Here is a 21,516-nt window from a genome sequence, read left to right as displayed (position 1 = left end):
ATCCAAAAAGTGTCTTTATTTTCTTCAATCATCGTGTTACTGCACAACAACAAAAAAGAACATCTTATTTACAACCGGCTTGCTCGGCTTTGCTTTTGCTTCGCTGGTAAAATCTGTAACTCCGAATGCTCCGAGCACGAGGTCTCAGTTCAGATCTGTGCAAATCTCTCCAGTGCTGTGTCATATTTATTTTAGCAGCCTAGTAGATAGAGATAGCTGCTGCTGACTGCTGCTCAATAATAGATAACACGTTCATTCCTTTAAAAAAAAAAAAAAAGAAAGAAACACTCACTATTCAGCGGTTCCTGCAGAGAGTTCTGCGGGGGGAAAGATACAGATGAATGAAAGAGAAAGAAAGAGAGCCGGAAAAAGGAAAGAATCACGTCGTCTCATCTCCAGGAACGAAGTCCAGAGAGCAAAATGCCTCACACCAGTGGACCAGTGCTGGAAAAGAGAGTCAATTATTTATCAGGGGGGTTGTTGGGGGAGGAGAGGAAAGACAGATTTGTGTTGGTGAGGTTGTGCGAAGATGACTCACTGTATGTGACACACACACGCACACACACACACACACACACACACACACACAGATGTGCTTATGAAGAATCTCTCCTTCCTTCCTCCATCTTCTCTCTCTTAACCTCCTTCTGTCAGTCACCGGTGATGAAGTCATGCCACCACACCCGGTGTTGTGCTCCTCGCTAACACGCCTGGCCAGGCTTTGGTCTGTTACCACTGAAAGCCATTAACCCTTGAAGCAGAGATTTGGGGCGACACGTATGATATCATCCATTAGATATGAGCTCCACTTACCCTCCTCCTCTGGCACGGCTTCTCTAAACTCTGAGGGTAATGACACAACACCTTAAACTAGTAAAGATGAGGACTTTTATCTGGTACACTAAAACCGGATGGGTATGGATGGGAATTGTGGAAGCTTTGGCCAGCAGTGGTGATTTGTACGAATGCTTAAAGCAATCTATGTTTTCATTTTCCTTCCTCCCTTCCTTTCTCTTGCTTTCATGCTCGAGCATCGTATGATCAGACCGAGGCATTTGTTTTCAGGAGAGCGTGTGTCTGTGTTCTCCTGGGCGGAGGCTCACGCTGTTCTCATTTGAACTTTTGACCTGTAATATGTGCATCCAGTGGCATTCTGGTGTGGACAGCAGCTGGAAGCTTTGAAGGCTCACAAGTGGAGACGAAGTTAATTGGGTTCTACTCTCTGATCCTAGGAGGACTTCAGCAAACAATCTCAGAATATATCAGAGAAGGTGGGAACACTGTATGATAAAACACATGTGATTGTAAGCTTCATCCTGTCTCCTAAAAACAGTAGACGTTGATTTATTGTAACCACAAAGCTGATCTGTCCTTAGTTTTAACCATAAGAACAACGTTTTAGCGGCCTAATCCAAACCAGATCTTAAAGGTGGTATAAAGTGTGGTGTTATTCATCATGTTTCTTTCTGTGTGAATGTATGAATATATAGTTTTCTTTCATTTTTAAAAAGTGCTCTGCACACTGTGGTCTTTAGCAAATGCTACTCAAATAGAAGTAAATAGCATACTTGTTGGGGACTATTTCCAGCGGCGGATTAGCAGGTTTGATGCTGTAGTGAGTATTCACAGCTGCAGGACGGCGCATGAGTGATTCAGAAGTGTCACCCAGTGCAACAGTGTGGCTGATTTATTGCCTTTTTAATAGTTTTTGGACACTGTTGAAAATATGAAGACGTAAAATATCACCGTCATTGTTTTCAAGTGGTCGTGTGTGTGTGGATTTAGAGTGAAGGAGCTGTTTATCTGTCGGGGTGTCTGACGTCTGAGAATGTATTTATTAGTGCTCACTCGCAGGCCACACTTGATTGTAATCAAATCTCATTCTCTGTCACTTAGCTACAGTTAACGGGTTTATGTCAATTACACTCCTAACGTGTATTCATGGCACTCATTAGCAATTTGCAATAATTCCTGCTGCTAATCTGTTTCATATGAATTGATGGGGCTCTCACTGCTCTGAATAATACGCTGCAGCGGACTCCACAGACTGTCAGGTAATGGATTTCTTTTATTAGTGAATCAAGCTTTAAATGTGATTCAATTTAGCCCGCCTCGTGGGTTTTTCAGCTTTTGTAAATTTTTTGTCAGCTCAGCGGCGTTAAATGCCTGTGAACGCTCTGAGGAGAACTAAACAGTATCATTCAAAGTCGTCCTCGCAGGTTGTAAACTTTGACATTTATCAACAAGGAGTTACAGTCGCAAACGTGAGTCACTCACACACTTTGAGAAACTGACTCTCACTCCCATGAATGATTAATTTAGGCTGCTGGCATTAAAGTGGAACTCATTATGGAGTTTTATTACCTTCTTTATCACTTTTCAGAATGCAGTTGTCTTCTGTAATCTACTATGGAATTTATTGTACAGTGGATCAGGGAAGGTTTAGGCTTAATGTTGCCTCCAGTAATGATCAAGCACAGCAATTCAGCAATTTGCTATAACCCAGTACATTACATCTTTCCTTCTTTTATGTAAGGTTAATGTTTTTTATGCACTGTCCCTGTTGAAATAGAGATATATGAAAGAATATTGAGCTTTCCTGTTATTATTATTATTCTTATTATTTTTATTAGAATTATGACCCACCCTGATATCTGCCTGTCCTGAGCCTGAGACTGCATTCCATGTATCTGACGTCTCATCTCTATGATGTCATTTTCCTTGTTTTTTGCCAATGTTGGCTATATTTCCTCATTGCTCGGGGTCGCACACATCGCATATGTGTAAAATATATAAATATTAATTGAAAAATCAACCACCTTTTTCCTTTAAATCTTCTTACAAATTCTAATATGTAGAAAAGTATTGAAGTGGTGACAAAATATGGAGATGAACATAAAGCTTTATTATCACACCAAATTAGGAAATCCTTCATATTTTATGTTACACTATGTGCATGAACATGTACATCTGTGTTTAATTTACCAAGCAGAAATCTGAAAAGACAGGAGGGCAGTATGCAGAATGCATTCAATCATATTTTACAGCTAACAAGCAGAAGAAAGTGCATGATTTTAAAACATGTCATCGGTGCCAAATCATTTATAAGAAATTAAAATACATTTTGAAAATGTATCAAGGTTATTAAACAATATTAAGCATGTTTTATGAGCTGATCAAGGAACAGTTTTGACGTTTTGGGGAATATGCTCATTCACTTTTTTGCCAAGAGTTAAATTACTGATATCACCTAATATCAGTGGTTAGCTACGGCTAGCAGCCTGTTAGCTTAGCTTAGCATAAACACTGGAAATAGGTTAAAAGTTGGCCTGAGTCAGTCTGAAGGTTACAAAATCCCCAAACAGCACATCTGAAGCTCAATAATTAACTCTCAGAATCACAGACGTTGGTGTTTACACTTCACTTTTTGTATGGATTACATGTTGAGTGACTGCTTGTCAATTGATTACCAGAGCTGATCAGTTTGATTGATTTGTCATCTTTATTGACAAACAGTGCATTGTAAATGTAAGACTCAGAAAGTTAACAGCTACAAACTCACACACGCACGATGTACAAACATTTCACTGTACACTGAACAGCACACACACATTATATTACACGCACGCACACACACGAAGATGCACAGGCGTGCACATACTCACGTTATATTACAGCATTATAATACATTACAGTGGGATGCTCCAACTATATGAGCAGTAACATCTATAACAGTTTTGTAGGTAAACAGAGAAAGGCAGACTACAGCTGATTACTGAGCTGTTTTTCTTTTTTAAAGAGAAACCATATACATTACATACATACTGAAAAGTATGGCAAGCAATAGGAAATAAAATAAATTAAAATTAAATTATTAAAAAGATGAGAACTGTCTGCATGTCCAGAGTTTTAGCTTATGTTAGTTTGATGAAACACCGTCAGTGACTGAACACATGGAACAAAAGTTACCGTCTGAAAAGAGATTATTTACGAGTAGAGGAGACCTGTACTTGCACAGTTTTGTGAGAAACACTCTCCTGAAAACACCACACTGCAGGTTCTTTTGTGTGAAAGTGATGGTTGCCAATACATCTTCAAGAGATGCGAGTTAAAGTGTTTGTGAGAACACTGCATCTAAGAATGAAATGAGTGCTTGACTGGCTTGCCTTTAAACTGTTCGTCAGTGGGAAAGCAGACAGGAAGCAGAGTGAGTTTTACAGAGAGGTTGTGGGCATCACGAGAAGAAAGAAGGCAGCCGGGTAGAGCATGGAGAGAGAGAGAGAGAGAGACAAAAAGAGAAAGAGTAATCTCTCCACACCCAGCCTCATTTTTATTCAAACATGAGAGTCGAGCTTTGCCTCCCGCGCCTCCACCCCTCTTTTTTCTCTCCTCTTCTCTTATCCTTCCCCTCTCCCGTTGCCCCTTCTATTACCTATTCCCTTTCACTTTTTCCGTCTCTTCATAACTCGCCTCCTCTCATCTCCAGCCTCACCCGCAGTATCTATTACACCAGAGCAACAGGAGAGGAGAAAAGCAGCCGAGTCAGTCCAGCTTCCAGAAAATAACTGCAATTAAAAGATAAATCCACCCTAAAGCCCATGGAGGAGCTTCTGGTGACTCATCTTTTATTCCAGGGCTTAGTCTGTCGTTGAGTGCTATATTTTTAATGAAGTGGTTAATTAACACGATGTGACACCTAGTTGATGTATATTTCCAGCGCAGTTACAGTGAAGTCTGAATGGAGATTTCTATCTAAAACATCTGTAGTAAATGTCAGATCCTGGTGTCAGTCCCTAAGAATCAAAGAGAAGAATCAAGACGGCCTTTGTGTGCAGCTGCCATTTGCACCGCCATTCAACAATGAACGGAGAGAAATTCATCATATCCATTGGCAGTAATCCCAGCAGACCAGAATGCACTGCAGCTGCAAAATGTTGAGTTTTAACAAAGGAGAGAGACTGTGGTCACAGTAGACCTTAATGTTCACAAACTGGTCAGGAACTGTTTATATGCTGACATGCCAGCCCTTTCCAGAGCGGCAGGTTTCCACACAACACTAATGTACCATGCAACAAAACAGTGTACAAAACAGTATTAAATATATTTAATAGTAAAAGGTATTACTGATAGAGAAAGCAAGTGGACCTTTCCTTTAAAGGGTAAATCCACCTTAAAACAGGAGCTGTGTCCAACATCATTACTGCACTGAGTTATGGGAGCAACATTACAGACATCCCCAGTTCTGCAAGTAAAAGTCCCCATTTATTTTTCCCATAAACAACGGCCCTTTTACACTCAGTCACTTCACGTATCAGCAGTACCAAATGATGGGCAACTGTGTTAGAAAATATCTGCTTTTGACAAAAAAAAAATCACAGCCTGTGTCCATATTAACTTTTGCAAAGAAGTTAACTTCAACTCCCAAGGTGCATTTTGCCAAGAATCATCCAATCACAGAGCTTAAAAGCCCGTCACGTGGGCCACTAACCGAGGACAGATGCTAAACGTTACAGTGTTGAGAAAACTTTCAACACAATCTCCAATTTAAACCAATTTACTTTTCATTTCTGGGTCACTCCTCCTGCACTGTGTGTCACTGTAACTGCAATGATGAAGCTGTTTTGCATTCGCACCCCCTGCTTCTTCTCATGAATATCGGAGTATTTAGACCCATCCACCATGTGAAACTGATGGATTTCTCGGAACCAAAGCTAAAATAATAAACTGGCGCTCATAGCATAAACCAATAAGGTCGTTACATTATTCAGGACAGCCCCGTGGATATTATGAGCAGTATTCAAGAAAACCAGTGTACTTTGTGTTTTTCTGACCCGTCTTTTTGTCCACAGGTGCGTGGGTGACGTGATTCACATTCCTGTTAATGGTGTCACATTATTACATAAGGAGTTTTGGTGAGTAACACTGAATGTAAACAGGAACCCTGTTCTCTCCAGAGGGCACCTTTAACAGGAAGTGATACCTGCGCCAGTTAAACCTTCAAATATCAAGTGTCCATCAACAGCAAGACTGCATCCTGACTCTCCAGCTGCACTCAAGGATGTAGGATGAAACTGGAACACTGCTTGTGTCTACAGTGGCTGACAGATTTTGCCAACAAAAAAAGAAAAAAAAAAGTCAAGCATAGACTGTTATTGGCTGGTGATTTGTAGTTTTCATCATGAGATCCTCCATAAAAGAGAAAAAAAAATGAGAACCGTTTAAAAACCTTCATGTGAAAACTCCCCACTTTCAATAAAACAGATTAAAAATGTAATTTAGCCTCAAACGAGAAGATGTGCCCAGACATTCAGCACTGATAAAATCACAAGAGTCTTGTTCACATTCACAAACAGAATTCTCAAGGGTTCCTGTAATGTGTTCCTCTCTGTTAGGGGCTGGATTCAGGGTGGATTTAACTTTTAATAAGCGCTTCAGAAAACTAAACATCAAAAACAGTTTCCTCCATGAACTCTTAAAGCACTTCATCTTGGATTAATCCTCTGAAAAAGTGCATGATTTACCAATAAATGATCCCATTTTATGCAGCAGTGTGGACAAAACTCACTTCTGTTGTGTTCCTGAGATATCCTCTCTGTGGTGTGTATTTGTGCTCAAACCAGGACGTGTCGAAGCATAAGTACAAGATGTGCTGGAGACCATTTACGCCTTCATTGTCAGCTCACAAACACTGACACGGGAACATGTGAAATGCCTCTGAAAGCTCACGTCTAACCTTGTTAAATAGCAGGAAAAAAGACATGAAGCGAAGGACAGACACATCGCGTTTAGCTGAGGATGTTACATAACGTATTAAGATGCCTGCCTGTGTTGATAGCTTTCATTTTTGCAATTTCTGCATGACATTTTTTTTTTTTGGTGGCGTTCGATATGAGCTTTTAGGCGCTCTTGACGTCTCACTCTTGGTTAAACACCTGAGCCAGCGTTGAGACTGTTTTCCTAGAGGCATCGATTTACAACGAATTACGCCTCTCCCAGTTGATCTCAATACTTCCTGATAAAATGTTCAATAAGCTATCGTTGCCAGGCAACAAATGCAATTCCGGCGACAAGTGGAAACTGAAATGTTTGGAGCTTTGAAACAGTCGTGGACATCTCGGTGTCACAACATTCATAAATAAAAGACTCTGGGCTGTCCCGGCAGTGGAGAGCGGTGGCGTGAGACGAACACGCGTCTGAGTCATGCAGCAGTAAAAAACGCGCTGAAAGCAAACAACTAAACGCTGTCACTTCTGTCAATGTTAGCAAGGCTCGTGGCGGGTGACAACTCAAATCATGACATCCAATCAGTGCAACAGACTGGTAATAGTTGGGATGTGGGTGCACACGCATGACCAGAGGTTCGGGGCTGAAGGCAGAGTGAGCCGTGCTGTTGTTTCACAGCTGGTGATCTGCTCGCTCTGAATTAAAAGACATCTCCCAGTGCTCCTCCACCAGCGTGCCCCACAGTGAGATCAGGCCTTCTTCACAGCATACGTTGTCACACTTCTGCACTAAAACATGATAAATACACCAGCGATTTGCTCACTTAGCCCCCAGTGTTTGGTATTGTACTGTGTGTTTCCTTGTAAGACGTCTCTCCCTGACATGTCTGAGAAATAAGTCTTGCTTGCTTGTAGGTGGATGTTGCCTGAGGCCCGGCATAGGTTGCTGTCCACACATGAGAACATGGATTGGTCACTTCATGCCATTTTCATCTGCAAACTGACACAACAGTATTAATCAGTTCTGTCAATTGTGAAATGTGGCTGTCAAAACAGACTTTGACAACAATGACATGTCCGGCAGCCAATGGATGAAAAACCGAGTTTATACAAAGGCTCCTGTCTGGCCGCCTGTTGCTGTGGAGTGATGATTACCACCTGGACGGCAGCCATACAGTTTTGACAGAAATGTTTGGTGGACGGTGCACGAGCGTCGGATCTCTGGTTTGCTCACGCGTTGTATTAACGCCTGACTGGCAAACAGCTTTAGGACTTGCAGCCAAATCACAAGAACATTGGATGAGAATACCTTTTTCTGTCTTTTGAGATTCTCTGGCCACTGCTGTGTGTTCACAACAGGTGCGTCTCAGCAGCTGGTAATGACTCAATACCCACAGTCTCTTAAGCAGTTTTTCCCTCTTCTTCTGTACTTTCAAGTATGCAGTTGCCTTGCTTCCTAGCGTGAGAAAAAGACTTGTAACACTGCTTTGGTTTAATATATCTTCATCTGATTTTGTTTAGGTTTTCTTGTTTGCTAATTGCCTTTACTTAGAGGGCATCTGTGCTGACTGTAAAACATCATCCATTATGAGTTCTCTCTGAATTAAGTATTCTAAGTGGGCCAGGCTTTACTAACTCTCTGCATGGAAGAGTTTATCTTTTCATTCCTGCATGGAAAGTAGAAAAAATAGAATTATGAAGCCTTTTTTTTTCCCCCCTCATTTTTTGTCTGCAGTCCACATCACTTCAAAGTTCGTTCCAGTGATGAATCAGGCAGAGGAAGATAATCACAGAGAGCTCACAAAATGCTCCAGTGACAAATTATTGTTTGATGCTGTTGGCAACAGTGAAAGCAAATGAGCAAATAGGAAATAAACATCCCATATCATAATATGTACAGACTCTTCAATATGAAGATAGATTCACAAAGTCCCATTTAACTGTTGGCTCTTGTCTGGATTCAAATGGGAGCAGTTTTCACTGACGCACCGATGTCGTCTCAACAGAACAAAGCCTGTTTCCAGACACTGTTTTAAAGACTTTTTGTCAGACTTTTGGTCCAGTTTGTGTGGCTTCATATAGATGTCTGTTCAGTCAGTTTTCTCTTCACAGTAGCATGTTTGTGTGATTTATCCTTACATAAAAACCAGGCCATGTCGTCCTTGAATCAGTCAAGCTGGTAAAAACGGGTCTGTAGATTTCAGTGGTGGAAGTCAAAGTTATCCTGCAGGCAGATTTTGGGGTGAGAGGGAATGGGGGTTTGTGATTGTACCCGATACAGTCGGACAGAAAAGGCTGGAAACTTGTTTTTTTTCAGTCACAAATCACACCTGCCTCCAAGAGGCATTGAGTTTAAATCAGTCTGGGAAGCTGAACGGTATGAGAGAAGTTCCATGGCTGAAGGAGGGACCTGTTGACTGTTGAGGCCACGCAGACACATAAACGGCCACAGTGACAGCAAACTGAAGTGAATGAGGGTAAAACAGAAGTGCAGAGACGACAGCCTGCTCGCTCAGACTGTACACTTGTCAAACATTTCATACTGTATCGCTCCCCTCGTGTGGTTACACAGACTCAGTAGGAGACTGGTCATCGACGTTGTGCCTCATTGACTGAACACTGGTCAGGATTTTCTTCTGGTGGCCGGCTAGAGACACGCCAATCCTCTGAAGGTCTCTGCCAAAACACAGACGTACATTATCAGAAAAACGGCATATTAACACAGCTCCTCTTAAAGGTGCAATGTGTAGGTATTTAACACCAATATATCATTACTACCATTAATCATGAGGGGAATAAAAAGGTGCCAAGTGCTCTAAATTAGCACAGCGTGAGCATGCAGCATATAAGGATAAGGGTTAGTTCTTACTGGTTTGATTAAATAATGATGACGTTCTATGTTTCATTTCCAGAGAAAAAAATGCTACATTTCACACGATTATGTCTCAGCTTTTTAACTCTATAGCTCCATGCTTTTTCTGTGAATTAACAGGAGAAATAAAAGTCTTATTTTTCCCCCTTTAAGTAGAAACCAGCTCTGTGTGGCCCAATCTTCTGTTTCCACACTGGCACCATGTTTAAGTATTCTTAATTAATCCCTGTGGGGACATTGACCTGCAGTGGACAGGGACCAACAACAAAATGCATACCTACAGTACATTACACATATGTAAGTAAAGAAAGCTAAAACTGCTAGAATTTCTTACAGTGGAAGATGGTGCAGGGAGAGAAATGTTGATCAAAAATCTCACTTTCAACATGTTCACTTGAAGACTGAGAACAAACCACGAGCAGAAACACCAGGTATGCCAGTTATGAGAAACAGCTACATGACAGCCAGAGTTTGTGTGAAATACAGGCTGAGTTCAAAGAACAGCATCACGAATACCACTTGACGGAAAGAGCTTTTTACTATTTTGACAGAGGTTCAAATTGTTTACAGCAATTACAGTTAGTCACAATTTATTAGACAGACATATACAAGAGTGAGTGTTCTGAAATAGAGCTCATAGCATTAAATAGAACAATAAAAAGAGGAAGAAAGGATGGAAGTAAGTAAGCCTGGGAGACGGCTCAGACAGAACACACGGACCAGCAGTCAGCCAACCGGCCGTCCTGCCAATTGTCCATCTAACGAGACACTGACTTGGCAGGTGAGCAGTGTGAGACGTAGGCAGGAGGAGACAGACAGACGAAATGAGAGAGGCAGTTAAATGGGTAGACTTACTCAGCTGTGATTTGTGTGACGAGTGGCAAAGAAGTGAAGCCCGAGCCCAGGAAAGAGTCTCGATACTGGGTCATCTTCAGTGCAGCCAGCCAGTCTTCCACGGAGCTCACCCTGCTGAGGTCAGGAGCTCCGCGGTCTAACAGGGGATGATGGGAAGGACTGCAGACAGTGGACACCACCGGAGAGACGGGGAGGTGTTAGGAAAAAGAAGCTGTGTTTCATTGATACAGATTGTCGAGACAGGGTGAGTGTGTTTGTGTATGTAAATGAGTTTGTATCTCTCCTCACCCAGGGGCGATATTGTTGGTGCCGGCTTTCAGAGATGCAGGGTTGCGTATCATTTTGTCCAGCATGCTGACAATATCGGGGAACTTTGGCCGTGCGTTCCTGTCTTTCTGCCAGCAGTCCAGCATCAGCTGGTGCAGCACTACTGGACAGTCCATGGGAGCAGGCAGCCTGAAGTCCTGCTCGATGGCATTTATCACCTGGGGCACGGTCAGAGAGGGAAGGAGGGGGACAAATGGACGCAAATGGTAAGAGACAGTGGAAGTTCACTGATCTATTGTACATAAGTGATTAAAGTTGATATAATCAATATCTTTATCTTAACACTGGGTGAAATGACTGTGTTTCTCTTGAAGTGATCTCTACAGAGGGGCACGGCGTCTTCCAGCTCGCTGTTATGGCCGACAACGTTACTGTTTTGGTTCGGTCGAGCTGGTGAATATAGTGGTTCATTTAGCTGCTGGAGCCAGACATTTCCCTCAGGAGTTGGTGGAGACCAAAATGGAGCTAAAAATAGAGCAACACTGAAAAGATAAATGACTCCAAATGAATGCTAATGTGTTATCTGATGTGTAAACTGTTTGCTAACACGTTCATTATATCAACTTTATGAGGTGATATTACTTTATGTCAATTTGTTCTGCTGCCCCCATGTGGCCAAAAAACTACTGCTTCACGTTATAATATTAAAAACACTGAAATGGCAGTTAAAGCATCTTAAAGCATCCATAATGTTCCAAGTGTAATGGAGCATGTGGGCAAGGTATAATTTGGAGATTTGATCAAATCAGTCATTTGATCGCTGGGAAGGGGTCCTGATTTAATGAGCACAGAGTCTCTGAGGAACGACTGCAGTTTGAAACCGGGTTCAATTATACAGGAGTGTCCGCCGCCACCCACACCACCATCACCCACATTTTTGATGGGGAAGCAGAGAAAGAGGAGACATATATACTGTAAATTTCAGCCACTTAGACTGCATCCATGACAGTTTTGGAAAGGTAAACACTCGTTTTGCATTCTAAATATTCACCTGGGCCTCATGATGTTGTTCCATGAGCTACTACGAATGACAAGTTAATGAGGGCAAGTGTAAAAGTGTGAAAATAAAAAGGGTTTGATTGGATGAATTTATGGAAATTTATGGAAATGGAAAATATGAGGATTTTAATATTAGAATTCTCCATAATATAATGATAGTAATAATAATTCATTTGTTAATTTTTATTTTTATTACATATATGTGACATGTAACAATAGACAGCACAACCACTAACATGGAAATGTGTTCTTTGTGTGTGTTTTTAAACCAGCCCACTTTTCTAGCAAGGGAAATGAGAGATATACATGACAGAAGGGAGAACCGATTTTGAAGGGAACATGTTACTGCGATGTGACATCAGTAAATTGCACTCAGCGTGGTGCTGGTCTGTGATGCTCAGGATATCAGAGGGATGAAAGAGGGAAAGTTGAGTCCAGCTCTCTCGCCGCTGTTTAAGGGACACTTCATATTTTGCCCTGGAGTTTTGATTTGTGCCTCCCTGTTGGCAGAGGAGGGTTCAGTGGGGAGGGGATAGTCTTCTCTACAGCTTCTTTGTGATTTTGGCTGATAAGACAGGTGTATTCTCACAGAAAAATCTTGCCTCATTCAGCTTTATTTAAAACCAGAGAGAGAGAGAGAGAAATAAAAAAGTTAGTTAAGAGGATTCAATTTCCATTTGAGAACTTTATCCTGACATAGCGTGCAGTCGCTCAGTACATCCAGATATTCATCACTAAGAAGCAGAGCCGCCTGCTGCAGTCTCTGATGTCAAGGCAGGTAGTTTTACAAGAGGAGCTTCTGATTTCATTATGCCGGTGCAGGTATTGAGAATGATAAGGACCTTTCGAGGTTTTCCTGTGAAAACTTTTAGGCAGGAATTTGGTATTGCGGAGAGGCTGTGCTAAATACGCCAGCACACCTTTGAGTGCAGATTGTAATTATCCTGAACATCACAGAATTCAAAATTTCTCTGAGTGAAAGGGTACCGAGCTGCCTTGCCACCCTAAAAAAAAAAAAAAAAAAAATCAAAGAAAGGAAATATCAGGTGCAGTGATCATTATCACAAATTATTCTGCCCCCTGTGCCAGGGATGTGAGAAGATTTTTTTAAAACGTCTCCCCAGCTGTAATTATGATGGCTGTCGTGTTTAAAACTCACATTGTTGTGTAACCTGCTGGCTCAAAGACGTGGCGCTGAACATGATCTGTATTTGTAAAGCCTTCAGAAAATATCTATTTTCGCACGTCACATATTCGGTCCACACTTTATTCTTTAGAGGCCCGGTGGGTATTTTTCATGGTTTCGAAAATTGCAGATACATTCTCGCATTATTCCAAAGTTTCTGTTGCAGATGACAAAAAAGCATGTTGTGTAAGTCATGAAAATGAAAATGACAAACTTGAAACATGTAAGCAAACCATCTGTCAGCATCAGTATGATTCATGAGATAAATGAGAAATATGGAAAAGTACTTGCCAAAGTACTATTGAAACTGTCCACTTATGTTTAAAGGAAATGTTTGACATTTTGGGCATCAGTCTCATTTGCATTCTTGGCTAGACTCAGATGAGTAGATCAATACCTCTCTCTCTGAACTGTAAATATGAAGCTATCACCAGCAGCCAATTAGCTTAATGTAGCACAAAGACTAGTGAAAAGAAAGAGTTCCGCACATAAATCCATTGTAAAACCTTGTTTTTATGCTTCAGTTTTTGGACATATTAAACAAACAAGATAAAACATATTGCTTTGTGAGCCTCAGAGGTGCTGGTAGACAGCTTTAGTTACCATCTAGTCTTTAACCTTTCTTTAGGGCTGCTGGTTGTAGTTACACTTGGATCTGCTCATCTAAATAAACTCCAAAGTGAATAAGCATATATCCCAGAGACTACTCCTTCTAATGAATATTGTTATTACAGTCAGTAAAGTCAGAAGTTAGAGGTATGTAAATTAGATGCCGCCTTTCTTGTTTCCACTGCATGGTGTCGCACAATTGACAGTTCTCTTTGACCAATCAGTTCTCTGCAGTATATTGTATTTTTTTGTCTCTACTTAAGGTCAATAAATTCTTTTTTTTGGATCTCTTTTCATGTTTTCTGTCTGCCGGTCACTAACTGTCTCTGTCTTTCATGTCCAGCCATTCCCCTTCTTGTCCCCACTGTGTTCCTACCATTCCCCATCGCATGACCTCCACATCCACCTGCACACCTGCTCCTCATTCCCTCATTATCTTCCCTCGTTTACCTGCCCGTAGCCTCAGCACTCTGCCAGATTTTTTTATTGTGCCTTCCTGCCAAAGCGTTCCAGTTCCTGCCAGCCTTATTTTATGACCTCTGCCTATTTCGGGGCTCTTGCCAGCCAGCTTTTGCCCTCTTGGACTTGTCCGCCTCTCCTTGCTTTGATCGTTGACCTAGTAAACACAGTTTTAACTCGACCTGTTCTGCCTCTAATTCAAGCTTTTGTCTGCAATGTGTCTCGAGTTCTGATGCTACTGCTACGTTTTTGCTTATATTTTAATGATGGATTGTTCCTTTACCAAAGCAGAGGCACCATAAAATTCCTTGAAATAATACTTAAACATGTTTTTTTTCAGTGCTTTCTGTAAATGTAAAGGTTACAAGCCTGTGTCAGTGCACTTGTAAGCCAAATGTAACGGTAAGCTGAGGGAATGCGGTGCTTCTACTACAGTAAATTCAGCGCTGGGGATTTGTCTGCTCGCTGAGTGAACTCTACTTGACCCCGACACACTTCTCAGGCTTTGTGCCGCATAAATTCTCTCTAAGCACCGCTGTCAATCAAAATAGCAGCGAGTGTAGTAAAACATCACAGGTCTCTTTCATGATTAATTCATGTCGAACACAGCACCTGTGGTGGCTCCGCTGACAATTTCACCGTTCCGTGTTCTTTGAAATCTTGTGTGTGTGTGCGCCTTTATGCACCTCTGCTGGCATGTGTGTGATGTAGTTGAGTGTGTGTGTAGTATGTGTGAGTTTAGGGTGCGAGGTTCATGCATAGTTAATGCCCCGGCAGACCCTCGTTAGCTATAGTGGTAACACACACTTTCCTCATCATTATACACTGTCTGCCATTTTAAACTGTCTCTGTCATTATACTGACTCTCCGTCATTACTGCACAGACTGATTCTGTTGCTCAGGAGCAACCATCGGGGAAGAGGGCTGAGGTTGGAAGGGAGGAGGTGAGGAGAGATGGGGGGGGTAACAGGCAGGGGGGAATGTGTGAAATAAGAGGAAAGCGATGGTTAAGCTGATCTAAATGAAACAAAATGACAAAAATGAGGAATGAGTTTCATCTGCTGAAAATGTTTATCTTACAGTTGGAAGGGGGTCTTCTCACTGATTAACCCTGCACGAGACAGCTAACCAAAACTGAACTCCAAGTTAATGAGGTCTAAAGCAGGTTAAACATTGCTGGAGAAGAGCTGAATGCTGTCTTACTTAAAAAAATAAGACAAAATATCTTATTAAGAATATTTTCCAGGTGATAAACACAACTGAAGCCAGTCAGCAATGTTTTGGAAGATTTCTCGCAGCAACAAAATTTATTTCAAAGTTTAAACTCAAGACAAACTGGAGGCTTGTAAAATTCCCAGGCTCCTCTGTGTCAAAGCCTTTACATATATAGTTTCAGAAAGCAGGAATTGGGATTTAGAGCATCAGTGCTTTGAAGTGGGTTTTAGTGCCAAAACTCGCTATAATCTGTGTATCGCATTTCTTCTCGGAATAGAAACCTAAAAATAAAAATGTCAGCAATCCGATCTTCTGGAACCTCCTTTTTCATGTACTGTACGTGATGCCCCTTAGGTTTAAACAGTAAAATTGAATACTCAGAGGGGATGAAGTAGTTGTTATGATACATCTTAATTCAACAACAGCAGAGAACTGTGCACTTCTTTTTCAGAAATTGGCAATTATTTCCAGCCTAAAAAACACAGGGCTGGCTGTTACATCAAAACACTTAATGACATAATTGTGATGCCAGCACAAGGAACAAAAAAAAAAAAAAACCCACAGGGTATAGAAATGCAGCAGCAAATCATACTGTGAAGGTAATTGGAATAAAGTTGTCAAGACAATGAAATATTCCCGAAAGAAAAGATCAGCTGGAAAACAAAATTCTCATGCCTTTTGGTCTGATGTTCCAGGGAACAAACATTTCTGTGACACTTAAATTGATGTCCTCATTTTCCATGTGTTTTCCTAGACATGCAGGCACCCTGCTGTGAGAGACGGCAAAGGAAACAAACAAGCACACCCCTCAACCCCCTGACTCACGTGCACGCACACACACACACACACACACACACACACACACACTCACTCACACACCCACACACACGCACGCATACGCAGTTACACACACAGACTCCAGAATGACAGCATGCAACAAAAAAATGGGTGAATGTACGGAATCTTAGACACTCGGTAATCAATGGGAACACAAAAGAACAAGACAAACACTCTCTCTTTCTCTCTCTCACACACACACACACACACACACACACACACACACACAAACAAGCATGCAGTGACTCACATCTTGGTTGCTCATGTCCCAGTAAGGCCTCTCTCCATATGACATCACCTCCCAGGTGACAATCCCATAACTCCAGACATCTGAAGCCGACGTAAACTTCCTGTAGGCGATCGCCTCCGGAGCCGTCCACCGCACCGGGATTTTACCACCCTGACAAAGAAAAGGGAAGAGGAGAGGGGAAAATAGATGATGGGAAAAAAATGAAGAAAACGATTTTCTTTATAGTTCCACTCTTAATGTGCTCGCTTATACATTCATCACACAGCACTAAACAGAGGCCACAGGCAGCCCATATATCTGCCATAGAACGTCATTAACATAAAGGTGAGGGCTGACTATTAATGTAAAGCTCACCACAATCCTAACCTGCACAGTGATGACAACTGTGTTAAATGGAGAAGATAGAATAAGTGCTGAAAGAAATCCCTAATAAAAAGGACTGGAGCACACTGACTGACTTGCAGTCGGACAAAAACATGAGGTAAACTACATACAGTGCAGTCAGCATAGAACAGGTGTACACATAAGTTCACTGTTACTGGATAGTTGGCTGAACAGGATTTCAAATCTATTGGATAATGGATCCACGGGTGGGAGTTTCCATAGTCAAGGTCAAAGTGCCACAACCCGTGCATGCTAATCACATCAGAAACAAAACATATCTTAAAGTTACAAAGGCAAAAGTACAAAAACACTGTTCACATGCTGACATGTCCCTGTTGTGTGGTTTATGGTGGACAAACTAAAAGAAAGTCAAAGATTTGCATATCTGAACACAAAACTGCAAACCGAGCACAAAACATGGATTATGCTATTGCTCTGAATAATGCACAGGCTAACCATGCTTCTGCAGCATCATTAAAGCTCTGGTGAATAGAAAAAATACCCCCCCTCTCCTGAAGGTGGAGAAATGATCAACTCACTGCTCTGCAGAGACATGTTTGATTCACACTCTTAACAGCCTCTGGCCCAAATGACAAACTCAATTTGTCATGTTTCTCTAGTTTATAACACTTGGTGGATGCAGCACCTGCACTTTTATCTTCATAACTTTAACGTATGTTTGTGTTCTTTCGTTTCTGATGTGATTATAGTGCATGGGTGCACTATTCATTATTGCATTATTCAATAATAATGCACTTGTGCGTACACCTGTTCTTGGTTCACTACATACAGTATGTTGTTAGCCTCCTCTCTGTCTATTTTGACCATGATGAAAGTTAGAGAAAGGTTGGACGTAGCCCCCTCAGCCTGACATCAGAAAGGCGCGGCGGTCTCCAACGCTCTTCAACCATCACACAAGTAGTTCTGATGGACTATACCGGCCCCTTGGAGACTGCAGTGATCTTGGCTTTTCATACAGTGGCAGCATAAGTTCAAAATGTCCGACGCTTAAATTTAAGGCAGGACACCTCGAAAATTAATGACTGAATTTCCATCAGCCTCTGGGTGAATATTCATTGAGTATGGGATCAAAAAGAGGAGGAGGAAAAGAGGAAGAGGAAAAAAACAAGGGGTCAAAATATGCACATTACCTCTGAGTAAATCATTCCCTTGCCAGTCATGCAAAGTGTAAGAGAACATAGTCGGTTGCAGACCATGTTCTCTAATGAGAGATCTAGTGGCTGGTTAGCGTTCTTGTTAGATCTACAGGCTAACTTGTGAGCATTTGGTTTCTTCCCGTGGGTCTTCACTGTCAGCTACATGTTAAGATTAACATGACTTAGCATGCATGTTTCCAACTGTACACGTTGTAACAGCATTAGCATTCAGCTTACAGTTGAGCTTAAGTACAGCTGAGGCTCATTATGAGTGGTTTAGACTGATGAAAAAAGTGTCTGACAAACTGAGTCTTAAGAGTCTTAAAATGGCCAATGCATGCGTTTTCTCTGGCAAAACCCTCAGGGCAAACTTTACATTTATTGTCCCACGAGTGGTAAAGATCTAAGGCTAGCAACGTTATCAAAAGCTCACTCATCCAACAAATCCATTTTTCTATGTCTTGTAGATATTAAAACTTCACAGGGCTGCTAGCTTGGTTATAAGCTTTAAGTGCTGTTTTTTTTTTCTTTTTTTCTTTTTATCAGTGTGTATGGAACAGTGCAACCTCTTACACCATTATTAACATTACCATGGCAACAAGCAGCATCTTTTGGCCACAGAATGCAGCATTAGTGTGTCCTCTTTTACATTAATTTGTGTTTGCATGTTGCCTGCGTGTGAGTGTGTGAGTCCTCACCAGGGAGCTGGTGTAGGTGGGGTCAGAGGTGTCCTCCTCCAGATATCGTGATAAGCCAAAGTCAGACACCTTACACACCAAATTACTGTTCACCAAGATGTTCCGAGCAGCCAGGTCCCGGTGAACATAACTCATTTCTGCCAGGTACCTGTAACACCAACAGGATTTATTATGTGAACGTGTGCTATCCATTGCCAGCTACCTGGGCTACTATAAAAAGGTAATGGGAACGTGTGCGTGTTGTCCCTGCCAGCTATCTTTGATAAAATAGGAATGGGATTTCATGTTTGTGTACAGATACATGTTTCTGTGTTATCTCCACCCAGATATGTGCAATAAAACAGACAGGATCTTGATTCTTGTGAGTGCACATGTGCGTGTGTGTGCGTGTGTGTGTGTGTGTGTGTGTGTGTGTGTGTGTGTGTGTGTAAAGAGTGTTTCAAGCTGCTAAGCCGACAAGTCATGGTGCTCTTAACTTGAAATAGAGTTGGTGGCTGTTCCTGTGTGTATGAGTGTGTGTGTGTGTGTGTGTGTGTGTGTGTGTGTGTGTGTGTGTGACAGAGGGAGTTTGCAGAATGTGGAGGCAGCACATCTCAAGCTGCTGATGTCTGATTGACAATAACACATGACCAGACAGCATTGAATATCACCCCATGAAACTTCACTGTGTTAGAATTGGTATTGTTATATAAAAAGTCATTTCACACAACAATTATTGGAAGGTCTGAAAAGGTTTCTTATTCATCCATTATTATGATAAAAATGGGTTTCTGCTGCAGGAGTGTGTGTGTGTGTGTGTGTGTGTGTGTGTGTGTGTACCTCATTCCAGATGCGATGCCCCTCAACATACCAACCAGCTGGATCACTGGGAACTGCCCATCATTTTGCTGCAAAACCATGAACCGTGACAGGATTACTTTTACATTCCATTATTGGGCTTTTTCACTTTAGTTATTTACAGAAAGTCTGGCAGGTGAAAAGATATGTCGGTATTTCACATAAAATGTCATGACAGGAGCTATAACGGAGATTTGAAGAAAACAATATGGCTGTAATGTGATCAAAAAGAAGCATGGGACCACGATCTGATCATGTTTTTTTTTTTATTACATTTTCTATCAATACTCCTAGGTGTCCTAGGTGTCCTAGGTGTTGGGTTAAAGGGTAAGGACGGTTCAGAGTGCTTGAAGGATCATTAAACAGTGAGCTGACAATTTTTGCTAAACCGACACTCCAACATTCACACTCAGTTCACACGGCGTTCGGCCAGGTGCGCAGAGGTGAGTGACATACAGCAGACACACGTTTGTCACGTGCTTCCTGCTGCATGCCGATAGTTCGTCCAGTACAACATGGGATGCTTCAGTTATTTTCACTTACAAGAGAATAAAGCAGGTTGAAAAATGCAATATACACAAGTGGCTTTAAAACAGGCTTGTAGTGTTAAGTAGGAGTCAATTATGCTGTTTTCCCCTCTGGAGAACAGTTCAGTTAACTAAGATGTTTTTAAGCTGGAAAAATCAAACAGGGACTGATTCTGCATCCTGGTCTTTGATAATTCGCTCCGATGGGCTTTTGCTTTCCCAAAGATGTACAGTATAGGATATGATGTAAAAATGGTTGATCCTATAATTCTAATTAGCTCCCAGTCAGATTATTAGATGGATACGTTTATAGAATAATTAAAAAAAAAATATGATACCATTGCTCATTGCTTTTTCTTTTAATATCTCCTAAATGTGTGCGAGCAAACACAAAATTCCTCGGCTGAATAGAAAAACCCAACAGAAAAAACATATATTTTGAGGAGCTGCAGGCTTGTTATGAGACCCAAAACATTCACCTTTCTGCTATTATGCTCTTTCACCTTTGGGCCAGACAGATTGTGTCTTTTCTAAACATCACTGACATCCCTGCTGACATAGGTGCAGTGGAAGGTGTCTGTGTGTCTTTTAATTCACTTAGTGCATCAAACTGCGCCTTTGATGCTCCTCTAGCCTAATCCTCTGCAGGCAAAACCTTCTCCTAGGTACACACACACACACATTGATCCTCTGGGTCTTGTGCCTGCAAGATGGTCACGCTAGGACAGCAACACCAGTGAGATCGATCATTGTGTGTGTGTGTGTGTGTGTGTGTGTGTGTGTGTGTGAGTCAGCGGATGATTTCTGAGTCAAAAGGGGTCACACTGTGAGAACCAAACATCAAAGAGTTTCTCTTTCTGTCTTTAGAGGCGCCTCGAAAGGAGGGCAGGATCAAAGAGGAGGACAGACTGACAGACAGACATGCTGGCAGGATGAGGAGGAAAGAGCACAGGAAGGAGAAGAGAGGAGAAAAGGAAGAGCAGGAGGTTGTTTCTGTCTTTGTGTCTCTTTTTCCAAAAGCTCCCAATCCTCCTCGCTCCATCTGTTTTTCTGTTTGGGTATTTGTGTTTGAACTGTGTGTGATTTTGGACTGAGGGACAATGTGCATGTAGATACTGCAGACACATACACTGACACATACAGCATGTGCAGTTTATGTATGTGTGTGCTTATATCTGCCACATTGATAAAAAAAATAACATAGACGATATTATTTTCCTTTGCTGTGTTAGGAGGCCATCTTTGAAAACAATTTAATAAGTTCCAAATTGTAAAGTGTAAAAGTGCTGCTCCATAAGGTGACAAAACACCTCAGCTCAGCTCATCCTGCTGCTTTCAAGTGTACCGTACCACTCAGTCTGTGGTGAGGACCATGGGATGAAAGGTCCATATAAGATCCAAATGAGAGTGTAAATTGCCCTTAAATGCCCTGAAAATATATGTTCTCAATCAGTGTCACATATTTTTTTGGCTAAATTAGAACAGTTCTGTATGGAGCCTGGGAGGCCAGTGTTACAGCTGATCAATTTGTCCTGTTTTGATTGTTAGAATTAAATTAGAAATGTATTATTTTCTTTTCTTC

The 21,516-nt window shown here is 41.6% G+C and overlaps 1 protein-coding gene across 1 annotated transcript in view; it reads right to left on the bottom strand.

Annotated features, from left to right (window-relative positions):
- Positions 1–2,918: 2,918 nt before the first annotated feature.
- The window catches only part of LOC143316185 (ephrin type-B receptor 1-like), an 84,813-nt gene continuing 66,215 nt past the window's right edge, over positions 2,919–21,516 (bottom strand). The window contains exons 15-20 of the mRNA XM_076723966.1: positions 19,390–19,457; positions 18,571–18,718; positions 16,332–16,481; positions 10,738–10,934; positions 10,450–10,608; positions 2,919–9,398 (exon numbers count right to left, since the gene is read on the bottom strand). Of these exons, the coding sequence (XP_076580081.1) occupies positions 9,287–9,398; positions 10,450–10,608; positions 10,738–10,934; positions 16,332–16,481; positions 18,571–18,718; positions 19,390–19,457 (834 nt within the window). The 3' untranslated portion in view covers positions 2,919–9,286. The remainder of the gene's footprint in view (positions 9,399–10,449; positions 10,609–10,737; positions 10,935–16,331; positions 16,482–18,570; positions 18,719–19,389; positions 19,458–21,516) is intronic.

This window comes from Chaetodon auriga, chromosome 3, assembly GCF_051107435.1.
Source record: "Chaetodon auriga isolate fChaAug3 chromosome 3, fChaAug3.hap1, whole genome shotgun sequence".
Lineage (NCBI taxonomy): Eukaryota > Metazoa > Chordata > Actinopteri > Chaetodontiformes > Chaetodontidae > Chaetodon > Chaetodon auriga.
The sequence above is the reverse complement of the archived record's forward strand: the minus strand, read 5'-3'. Positions and strand labels throughout refer to the sequence as shown.